This window comes from Cebus imitator, unplaced genomic scaffold (genome assembly GCF_001604975.1).
Source record: "Cebus imitator isolate Cc_AM_T3 unplaced genomic scaffold, Cebus_imitator-1.0 Scaffold127, whole genome shotgun sequence".
Lineage (NCBI taxonomy): Eukaryota > Metazoa > Chordata > Mammalia > Primates > Cebidae > Cebus > Cebus imitator.
The window spans coordinates 1,243,498-1,255,591 of record NW_016107442.1 but is presented as its reverse complement, the minus strand read 5'-3'; the positions used below and the strand labels follow the sequence as shown (position 1 = coordinate 1,255,591).

Below are 12,094 nucleotides of genomic sequence, written 5' to 3'. Positions count from 1 at the left end.
TACCAACAATGTAACATCTTTCCTATTTCAAAATGCTTATATTCACCCTTCTTCATATCTTTTCTTTGGGATGAGCTTCAGAATGGGGAAGTCTTCCCAGCTCCCCTCATTTCTATGTGATCTTGAAAAATGAATAAACCGAGTTTTCAAGTTTAAGGTGCTCAATATTTTTAATTTCTATTGAAAATTCCACATTATCATGCCTGAGCATTTGTAGTATCATCTTAACAAAACTAACCTAGTTTTCATGTCTTCAATCCTAAGTCCCCAGTATCCTGTGTATCATTAGCACGCTCCTCCTTTACAAATACTTTTCCATTGTTACTTGCTAACTCAGCAAACTTGAATAGCTCTAAGTTCTCCCAGAGATGACACCCACATTAACTTCTACTGAAGATTTTATATTTGCGCCAGAGACTAACTCCTAACTTTATTATGTAGTGTTCTCTAAAAACATTGCCTACTTTACTGGAGACCCACTGACTCTCTGACACACTGCCTGATAACATCTCTCTACGCATTTTCCCTACCTGCTCTGAAACTCAATGTCCAGATTAATCTTTCTAAAAATCAACCCCAATATAGCCATTTCTTTCCTCTGAAACACATTTTTACACTCTATTACCTAGTGATATACTTACAAACTTCATCCCACTGACTCAGTAGTTCTGACTCATTTTGCTCATTCCACACAGTTCACAGAACAGTACACTCCCATCAGAAATGTCTCACATCGACTACAGTGATCTTTGGGGAATTTAGCAGGTATTCTCAGGGCCACATAAATGTGTCTCCAAGTAGAACAATCATAACACGTATGAAGCCATCACCTCTGTAGTCCCTACTATGTGCCAAGTCATTTTTGAACATTTAAAAGGTATGAACTCATTCAATCCACCTAACAATCCTATGAAATAGGAACTATTATAGTTTTGTTTTATAGATGAAGAAACTAAGGCACAGCGATGGTAAGCAGTGTGACCCAAGGTCACATGACTAATAAATGGGAGAGCTGGAATTTAATCTCAGATGGTCTGGCCCTGAAGTCAGTGTTCTCAATTGCTCTGGCAAGCTGCCTCCCTCCTTAAATTCCTGCCACCCACCACCTGCCACCTCTTTCCCCAGCATTGACGGCTGAGAACTACCAAGCTTAATCAGTTTTAAACAAGTTTCACATAAGATCTCAATTTATTTGGAAGGTGGCCTGGGTCAACCAAGCCACCAATGACTGTTCCATCTTTTACCTGTCTCCTTGATTACCTTTCTCAGATACCACTCATAATTTACTTACCATAAACTGTCTTTATTCTCGTCAACAACAAATCTCCAACTAGATTTAAAAAATGTTCAAAATCAAATCATAATCAGCACTCCAAACTGCTCTTTTGATTTCCCAACTTCGTCAATGGTTAATCTAACTTCAAAGTGACTCCTGTAACCCCTCTGTCCCTTACCCGGTCCATCTCCACATGCAATCCGCTTCTAAGTTTTGTTTTTTCATACATTACTAATGTCGTTATTGGTCTTCTCTATTTTTTCTATTTATAGGGTGGAGATGCCTCATACACTAACTGTCCCAGAGTAAGGAAGCGATGAACTGAGGGTTGATGGTTGCTTGAGATTCTCACTGTCCTTTCCCCAGCTATCATATGTCTTTATCTGACCTTCCAAATACAATATAACTAAACTTGAGCGTTTCACCCCATGTATCCATCCTAAATTCCACTGCCAATTTAGTTAATCTAAGGAAGAACCCATCTTCTCCCGACCATCACCTTCCTCTCTATATCATTGTCTGCTGAAATGAGGATACATTCCCCAGTTGGTATGAAAAAGTCTGAAACTCAATTTCCAGATTAATCTTCCTAAAAACCAACTCCAATGAAGCCATTTCCTTGCTCTGAAACGCACTGTTACACTCTATTAGCTGGTGATATAATTACAGACTCCTCCCTTGGCAGGTCCATCTCACTGACGGGGTAGTTCTGACTCATTTTGCTCATTCCACACAGTTTACAGAACAATACACGGCTGTCAGTAATGTCTCAGCACACCATTGATTTGCCCTTCCCACCCCTTTTCCTCTTCTTCCACTGCATATGTTGTACCCTCTTAGGAAACCAGACCGCAGCTACTCGCATAAAAACTTCAGTGTGTTCCTACCTTTATGCCTGGTTTTTGCTGTTTATGTCATTGGGAGTGCTGTTCCGCCTCTGCCCGTCTGCCTTTGTATGTTGACACATTCACATGATCTTTTTGTTCTTATTCCAAGTGCTTTCTTGCTTTTTTGACTCTCAATAATTTTTTTTGGAACTTACATTATTCATCCTTCTGTTTGGCTATTCCCCTCATCTTCTTTACTCAATTTGAAAATTCCTGAAGACAGGAAATTGGCTTTATCTAACTCGGTAGCCCATGCAACATATAGTGGATATTAAATAACAATATGTTGGATTGAGATAACTGCTAACCCTCAGATGACTATATAGAGAAAATATAGATCATTGTTAAAACATAATCTAATGCCATTTTGCAAATGACATTAAGTCAGAGGCTAGGATGAGATAGGAAAAAGCTCTCTAGATTCCAGACCACGGGAAGGACATGTTGAGATTAAGTAGCTCCTGGAATCATCTTTAGAAATCCCGAAATCTTGGCTAAATATTTACCTATGTTTTCTACATATTTACTTGAACAATTTGTCTCATTTTTTAGCACAAACACCGAACATCTCTGAAGCTCTGTTTCCTTTCCTGTAAAGCCAAGTAACAATATCTATTTTACAAGGGGGTTATGAGGAATAAAGGAAATATAATTTAAGTAAGGTAATAATTTCTGCTTAAAAAGCACTATTGCATATAGTAGGTACTAAAAATGTGTTAGTTTCTTCCTCCTGTTGTGGGTGCACATGGCCCATTTAACTGAAGGGGTCTGGGATCCGTAATTAATCCTTAGCACCAGAGCTGAGACCGCATAATGTGGCCTGTGGAGCCATTTACTCAGGGGACAGCCACACACAAACCATTAGCCTTCAGAGGATAAGGAGGCTCTGAGCAGTACACTCTCATACTTTTGCAAAAAGAAAAAAAATTCTATTTGAAGGATACAGCTATTTGATGCCCTCCAATTCTGTCAAGGGTGATTTCAAGGACTAAAATCAAATTTAGAAGGAATGACATTCTGACTGTGCTTTTCACTGGTTTTTCTACAAACCACCTAAAATCATCTCCCTGACTTTCACCCAGCCCACTCGACTTCCATGACTGTAAGACAAAACTGTGCCTAGGGACTGAGCAGAACTGAGGCTATAGGTTCTGCCCAGTCCCTGCAGAAGCAGGCGAGGTCTGGAACAAACACCTCTGCCATTTTTATTCATCTACACACTGTTCGATGCATTTTTTTGTGTGTCTTAGAAGTGAAAAATAATATGAGATTCAAAAACATGGAATTGGTGAAGACGTAACAGTAGAAACACTACTAAATGGTTTTCAGGAGGCATTGTAAATAGATTCAAATTTTCTGGAATGCAATTTTTTCCTCCTCATTTCTTATTACTTTCTTATTTTTGTGGCTCCTCTATCTCTTCATTTTCTCTTTGTTCTGTAGCCTTCTCTGAACAGTGTTTCTGTCATCAGGGCTTTGAAATATATATTGTTAAATATTCTTAACTTCATGTAATTAAACAAAGGAAGGAAGTCAGTCTAAATCGATGGCAAACTGGAGAATTAAGCAATTTTTAAGGAAATGAAGGATTATTACTCTTAGGGACATACTGAAACTATTGAAAACAGTAACGTGCTATATCACTTAGGAAGTGGATGGCTGCCTTAACTCCTACATAAGCACATTTTGTAAATTTATTGTTTGAAATAATTTGTTGTGCTACAGACCTTTACTCTTTAAATAGACTGGTATTTATTTTTTTACAAATTGCTTAGCAAACTTTTTTTTTTATTTGATCATTGAGAATGTTGAGATATAAATGCAAATCTTCTTTGCTTAAAACTTGGTGCTAGTAAGGTCAAGACCATACAGTAAATCTCTGTATCTGCCAGTTCTCTCACTATTGTACAACCACAAGTGTCTGAACAAGAAATTCAGATCGTAAGCAGCAGTGTGGGAGAGGAGGATGTGGATGAATCCGTCCAGTATGCCTCCTCATATTGGAAAATGGCTTTATTTTCATCTGATAGGCACCTGTGGTTAGTAGCTTCATATTTCTTTGTGAGAATCAGTTGTCTTAGAATTTTAAAAGTAATTTTCATACCGACATTGTTGCTTTAATAATTTATTACGTTTACCATTTCAACTCTGCTGTGTGGTAATGTTACTTAAAACTAGATGAGAATTTTCTGCTTTCATTGACATTTCTTGCATGGATATTTATATTCTACTCATTAGGGCTAACAATACTATGTGAGCTCATAGAATTGCATTGGAATTCTCACAAGGAAAAATAATGATCCATTTTATGAGATGAGTGATTTTTACAAACTGTTATTTCCAACTCAGAGTGGTTTTTCCTGTGATTAAAACGTATTTCTCAATTAAATTAAAATGTAAATATAGACAGTCTATGTTTATGATTATAATAGAATTATTTAAAGAAGGCTTTATATCAACCTGCTATTAATATTTTATGCATAAACTGTGTGGGTTTTATTGTTGGGCCAGTTCTTCCATGTTCCATTTTCAAGATTACTAGAAGTGCTATGAAAACTTAATCATATTGTTCAGGTTTTATCAGTTTTTACCCACTCTACTCAGGGAAATTAAGTAGGCTGCTTTCCTACATACTTTATAAGTTATGCCAGTGATATAAACTACTAAAACCTCAGAATAACCTGACACTGAATTATGAACAATTTACCATGTTTTAAAGAATGTTTTTATTACACAGATATGGAGTGACTCTTAAATTAACAAGTGCTATATTTACAGTTTCTTATAAAATTAAAGATCTAGGAGCTTACTTCAAGAAGCCATTATTCCAACTTTTTAATTTTTATTAGAAATATAAAATATTTATATTAGAAATGGCATATAATGCTATGAATTTAATTATGATTCTTTTAGGGTTTTATTTTCTTTCTGGTGTCCTATAACTTGTCAAATATTTGGATAAAATAAACTGTAAATAATATTTTCTAACATGATACTTTTTGTTGTTGTTTTTAGTGATCTCAGTGAAAACCAAATTCAGGCAATCCCAAGGAAGGCTTTCCGTGGGGCAGTTGACATAAAAAATTTGTAAGTATATAGTTTTAAATTTATAGTGTTTTATCATCTATTTTCAAAGTCAATTTTATATTAAATAAGATGTCACAAAGAAATGGTGAAAGCCCTGTGTATATTTATGTTTGCGTAGGAGACCTTGTAACAGTAAGTTGTAAATTGTTTTCACAAGCTGTTTGACGATATGCTCATTTAGAAGATGCCTGGAAACAAGTCATCATTGAATTTATTATTTAGTCCTTGTGATTAATCTTTTGAAACCTAAGAAGTTATTTGATTAACAGATATTTGTGATTTTTTTTCCTAATTTTTCTGTCAGCTTACTTCAGTAACTACATTTTTAGTTGTTGGTGGTGTTTATTAGAAATGCAGAATATGGTCTATTATTTTCTGGAAAGAGTAGATAGTATTTTCTTCTTGGAGACACCTGTAGCCTAAAGCTACAGGCTTTTCCAGAGTTTTATGATCACCATTTTCGTTAAATGCCAAAAGCATGAGAATGACAAAATTATGTCTTTCCCTTTTGTGTGAATGTTTTTCTTAAGGTTTTCCCTCATATCCTCATGAAAGAATATACTTATAGCCTCCTTTACAAAAAGAAAAGTGCATTTCTGTATTGTCCTTTGACAAAGCTTCAGTCTGGTGTTTCAATTATAGGCATTTTTTAAAGTGCCTATATTTCTAAAGGTACATATCAGATTTAGGATCTCAGTGACAGTCATAATATCGATATATATCTCACTAAATTTTAAAATACGATATTAGCTTCTAAAAATGATGGGTTTTTATAGACTATGAATGGCAGGGCATAAATGTTTTTCTTAGCTTTTACGTTAGTTTGGAATGTAGGGGAGAAAAGCCCCTGTGTGCTGAGATTAACTGTCAGGAATTTAATATTTCTTAGCTAGTAATAAACAGGGCAGGCACTTTTTCAAGAATTAACTTATATTCAGAATTCTCCATGGTTGGATCCAATGCTATTTTTTTTCAGTAGCAAAAGCAAGACAGATGTTTTCCCTTGTCAAAGAAGACAACTGTTTATAAAGCCACAGATTTTGGCCTCTATGTCTTCTTAATGTAAATGATTTTTTTAAAATTGTACTTTCTTAACGTACAGGAAAAGACTCAAAGGTACAATCTTCTAAGTTATAAATGTATAAAGCCATTAAAGCTATGGCTTTAGGATTTTTTGGGTGCTTAATTTAATAGGATTTTATTTGCTTTCTTTTTATCTTTGCCAGTTAGGGCTTCCTGAAGCCTTCAAGTAGACTCATTGATATAGGTGTTTAAATATACCTGGCCAGAACAGCGTTAAGAATCCCTATGTAGCACTTACTGAAGTTGCCATCACTTAGCTGTAAAAGTACAGCAATAGCTACAGTTGACCATCCCTTAGTAATGCTATTTGCAATCTTACAATAGTATTACCTCTAATTCCTTAAAACAGGTGGCTTTTAATCTTCTTAGTAAAGATATTCAGGGAATCCAAGTGGCCCTTCTCCCACATTTAAGGATGTGTGCAGAAGCAGGGACCAGTCAAGATGAGATTCTTCTTTATAGATTTTGTATTTATCCTTAAAACATGTGATTTTAAAAGTTTAATTAGAGATAAACGATGCTAGTCAATGTCCTATCTAATGGAATGCTGATTTAGAAAAGTTTTCAAATCTTTCCCCCTGGAAGGCATAATTTTTCCTCAAATTTTAAATATTTTTATTATCATTTATGCAGTTAGATGAGTTTAAGACTGGAGTCTCAGAACATTTTGTTATTTTTTGGACTTGTAGATATGAGCAAATTAGTCTGCTTCATTAAGTTTTTACTTTTTTTTNTTTTTGAGACGGAGTCACACTCTGTCACCCAGGCTGGAATGCAGTGACACAATCTCGGCTCACTGCAACCTCTGCCTCCCGGGTTCAAGCAATTCTCCTGCCTCAGCCTCCCAAGGAGCTGGTATTACAGGTGCCCTTCACCATGCTCAGCTACTTTTTTTTCTTTTTAAACATCTTGCTCTGTTACCCAGGCTGGAATGCAGTGGCACGATCCAGATTTCGGCTCACTGCAAACTCTGTCTCCTGGATTCAAGTGATGTTCCTGCCTCTGCCTCCTGAATAGTTGGGATTACAGGCGCCCACCACCCATCCATCTAGATTTTGTATTTTAATAGAGATGAGGTTTCACCATGTTGTCCAGGCTGGTCTCAAACTCCTGACCTCAGGTGATCCACCTGCCTCGACCTCCCAAAAGTGCTGGGGTTACAGGCTTGAGCCATTGCAGCTGGCCAATTTTTAGTTTTATAAAGTAAACAGTAGTTGGGTTTTGTATGGCTATTAGGGAAAGAAGGTGTATGAAAAACCTTTTAAAACAGTAAAATGCTATGAAAATATGGCATTTCATTTGCAAGTATTTGACTAATCAACTGCTAAAAGTGAACCCTGAAAAATGCATTGTAAGGAGACAGGAAAGTAGAACATGAAGTGATTAGCAATATTGACTAGATATGACTATTCTATTATGGGTCACTTTGACATGAAGTTACAAAATAGAAAAAGAAAATATACTTAGAAAGTACTAAATGAATATACACAACACCTTGATTTGTGAACAAGACATTAAAGGTTGTAGGTGCTGAGAAAAGAGAAAAAAAATATCGCTTGAAGTTATCAGGGAATGGTTAGATAAGTAGACTAAAACCATAGTGCAAGTGGTGTGTGTGTGTGTGTGTGTGTGTGTGTGTGTGTGTGTAACGTAAGGGATGGAATGTGCGCACCCTCCAGTTGGTTTTGTTTTGTGTTGTGTTGTTTTTTTGAAACAGTTGCTCTGTCACCCAGGCTGGAGTGCAGTGGAACAATCTCAGCTCACTGCAACCTTTGCCTCCCAGGTTCAAGCGATTCTCCAGCCTTGGCCTCCTGAGTAGCTGGGATTGCAGGTGCCGGCCACTACACCCAGCTAATTTTTGTATTTTTAGTAGAGATGGGGTTTCCCCATGTTGCACAGGCTGGTGTTGAACTCCTGACCTCAAATTATACACTTGTGTTGACCTTCTAAAGTGCTGGGATTACAGCGGTGAGCCACCGCGCCCAGCTGCCCCTGTTTTTTAAAGGCAAAGCGGTGTGTATCCTGAATAGCAGCAGTGGTAAGAATTATAAGAATCTGAATGTAGGAGGAGCTTAGTATTGCAGTGTCTATGTTATTTCACCTTTGGAGGCTTATGTTACTACAAAAGAAAAGGGGCTTCAGAAACTGTGTGGGTACTGAATGATGGTGATCAAAAGAACAATTTATTCCCTTCCATGTAATGTGAAAGACAGTGAGAGAAATATTAAAATATCACAATGAATGTATAGGCTTATTGTATGAATTGGGATGACAGCTGCAATATTATGAAAATTTTTATAGGAAAAGGCATTTTCTAGAATTAAAAAATAGTTCAAACTACATTGTTCAAAAGAAAGTTCCAATATTATGGAGCTTTATATGAAGTTTAATTTTATTGTTAAAACTTACGAAGGCTATCTGGTAAAATATATTAAAACTGAGGGTACATTTGTATTGATATTATTATGAAACTGGTGACCATAAGTCACTGTCATGACTTAATACATTTCCATTAATGTTAGCATTATTAATATTATTAGTATTTGGTGTAAGAAGAAGGTACCCATTTCCATTTATCACGCCAGTATGTACATTTGAAAGTTGAAATTTAGTGTAAGAAGAAGGTATTTCATCCCATTCATCACACCAGTATGGACCTTTATAAGTTGAAAAACCCTGCATGATGCCGTCGTGGCTACTGTTCAGAGTTAAAAGAAGCTGCTCAGGAGTATGTACCTTAGCTGCATCGAGGCCATACTTTGTATGGCACTATGTAAAAGCCCTGTCTGATGCACTGTAACAGGTTTAGGGGATTTACCACATTAAGCCTTAGAGCAAATTCCAGTGTTCACAAGATTGTCAGTAAAAGCATTTGCTTTAATCTTGTGGATTGACTAAATATGCTCAAGGCGGTATCCCAGTGATATGAAATTGATGCTGTGGAAATTTTGCAAATTAGCAGATCTCATTCCCCTTCCTCCAGGCAAGTCAAACTAGAACTATTCTAAACAGATGGACATTTATCTTGCTCTTAAACATCTCCAGTGAGGACTTCCCATAACTTTTTTGCTTCTCTCTATTCATTTCTTAACTGGATTAAAATTTTGTACATTTTATTTCGCTACCTTATTTTTCCCAGCCACAATTTAAACTACTTTTTCCCTTGCCATTTTAGACAGTGAGATGTGCTATGAGAATAATAAGATCATATGAAAATATCAACTAAATTATAGTGTTTATTATAGTCACTGGTGTCACATTTCCATAGGATTTACATTTGTGTTTTTAAACTCCAAAACCAAATATGAACTAAAGTATCGATAGCATGTCATTATCAACTGATGCTTTAACAAAATATAACCAATATTTATGAAAATTTTCTTTAGAAATGTGTATATATATTGAAAAGCTTTAGCACTAGTACAATAAAGCCTCTCCTGCCTTCTTAACAAATCTTGAACAGGGTCATGTTACGTTGTGCCACTGATTTGTTTTCAAGTATCTATTAGGCATTTCCATTTAATTGGTAACTTAGGAAAATATTAAATTAAATCTCACTTTACTACCAAGAATTGTGAGCTTATTCTTGAAGTACTTATAGTACTTAGTAAGTATCAGAATATTTCAAGTCTTTGTTTTTAAGATAAAACATTCTTAGTTATGCTAGGATTAAAGAAAAAAAGTACAAATATATAAACTTTAAAATTTCATAGATCACTAGTTTTTAGTTGTGTCACAAAAGCAAAATCTAACTTACATCACCATTAGTTTCTTTAGTGAGTTAAATATGATTACTCAAATTAATTAAATTCAAAGAAGAATTATCTTAAATGTACTATGTGAAATAAACCACACCTATTTTGCTTCTTTAATTTTGCAATATACCCACAAACTGCATTCTCTATTCCAATCAAAATTTACTATTGTTTGTTTATAAATAAATATATCTCTTTCCAATTTGCTTGCATCATCTCAATTCCATTAATCACATATTAGTCTTATAATCTTTTTCCAGGAACAAAATGCTTTTTGGTAAACAATATGTTGGGGGGGATGTTTTATTTTTATTTTTATTTTTTTTTGTACATGCATTACTTTTTAGACAAGGTTTTAAGTCACAAGATGATTCATCACAGTTCGCTTTAGGTAAGCCAAGATATTGTTTGGAAAATAAATATATATATTCCTATGACATTTTAGGAAAGAAGTCACCCAATTTGGAATACATTATTTATTAGCATAAAAAGATTTGGCAAACAGAATAGAGAGAGTTAATCTATGTGTTGTTGCAGAGCTATTTACATTAGTGAGAAATTTTGTTTTTCTGCTGGAACTCTGTCATTTTCAAGTTTTGTATCGATGGATCCATTATAACCCATAGAAGGAAAACTCACAGTTCCATCCCAGATACACAGAGATGCCTACATATTTCATCATATTGTTACATTTAACTCATTTTAAATATATCTTTTCTAGTTTTCACTGTCATCTACATAATTCCTAATGATAAGAGAGCAAAGGTTGCTCACTTGGTATAGAATCAATATTTTTTTTCCCATTTATTTTATTGCATTTTAGGTTTTGGGGTACATGTGAAGAACATGCAAAATTGTTGCATAGGAACACACGTGGCAGTGTGATTTGTTGCCTTCCTCCCCATCACCTACATCTGGCATTTCTCCCCTTGCTATCTCTCCCCAGCTTCCCACCCCCCACCGTCCCTCCCCTATTTCCCCCCAACTGACCCCAGTGTGTAGTGCTCCCCTCCCTGTGTCCATGTGTTCTCATTGTTCAACACCCGCCTATGAGTGAGAACATGCGGTGTTTGATCTTCTGCTCTTCTGTCAGTTTGCTGAGAATGATGGTTTCCAGGTTCATCCATGTCCCTACAAAGGACCCAAACTCATCGTTTTTGATGGCTGCATAATATTCCATGGTGTATATGTGCCACATTTTCCCTATCCAGTCTGTCGTCGATGGGCATTTGGGTTGGTTCCATGTCAAGAAAAGAGTGGCAAATGCAAGACCTCATTTAGGTTTGTCATATAAGTTAAGTCATGATTGCAAAATGTCTTCTTTAATCTGCTAGGGCTTTTTGTTGTTGTTGTTTAATTCATTGGATTTTATTTAAAATCCATTGGTATCAGATTGAAAGTGTAGATGTCCGTGCCTCCAGCTTCTTCATAAAGTATTTTCAGTAAACCTGAAGCTGAAGAGCCTGTAAAGGATAGGTTTGTTTCTCATGCATAGAGCTTGCTATCCTTACTCAATTAAATTTGACGGGTCTTCAGTGTGATATAGAGCCTTCGGAACAAACCTCTATAGGGAGAACTTTTTACTTAGCTAGTAAATGAAGATAAGATATTTTATTGCCATTCTGAAATGTGCCTTTCTGAAATGAAACTCACCTTCATTTACTATCTATCTGAATAAAAAGCGGTTGTCTCAGGCACTCATGTATATAAAAAATTAGTAACTCAGCAGATGCCCCATCAGTACTATGGGAACTGTCCATGGTCCTGTGTTGTATCTGGTTGCCCTCCCTCTTGAAAGCACAATGAATTGTGGTAATCCCCAACAACTATGATAAAGTTTGCTACCAATAATCTCTCCATTTTTGCATTTTGCTTTGGTGTTCAGAGTGCTTTCCACAGTTTTTCTTCAATAATGCATTTTGTCATGTAAAAATGTAATCTAACAATATTTCTTCATAAATGCTTTCTAGAATAAAACAAACAAAATACAAAACAGTCTGATTCAG

General features: G+C 35.7%; 1 protein-coding gene across 12 annotated transcripts in view; it reads left to right on the top strand.

Moving 5' to 3' along the window:
- SLIT2 (slit guidance ligand 2) overlaps positions 1-12,094 on the top strand; it is a 377,791-nt gene that overhangs the window by 213,075 nt on the left and 152,622 nt on the right. For all 12 annotated transcript variants that reach the window (XM_017540559.1, XM_017540557.1, XM_017540558.1 and 9 more), the window contains exon 5: positions 5,179-5,250. In XM_017540559.1, coding sequence (XP_017396048.1) covers positions 5,179-5,250 — 72 coding nt within the window. The remainder of the gene's footprint in view (positions 1-5,178; positions 5,251-12,094) is intronic.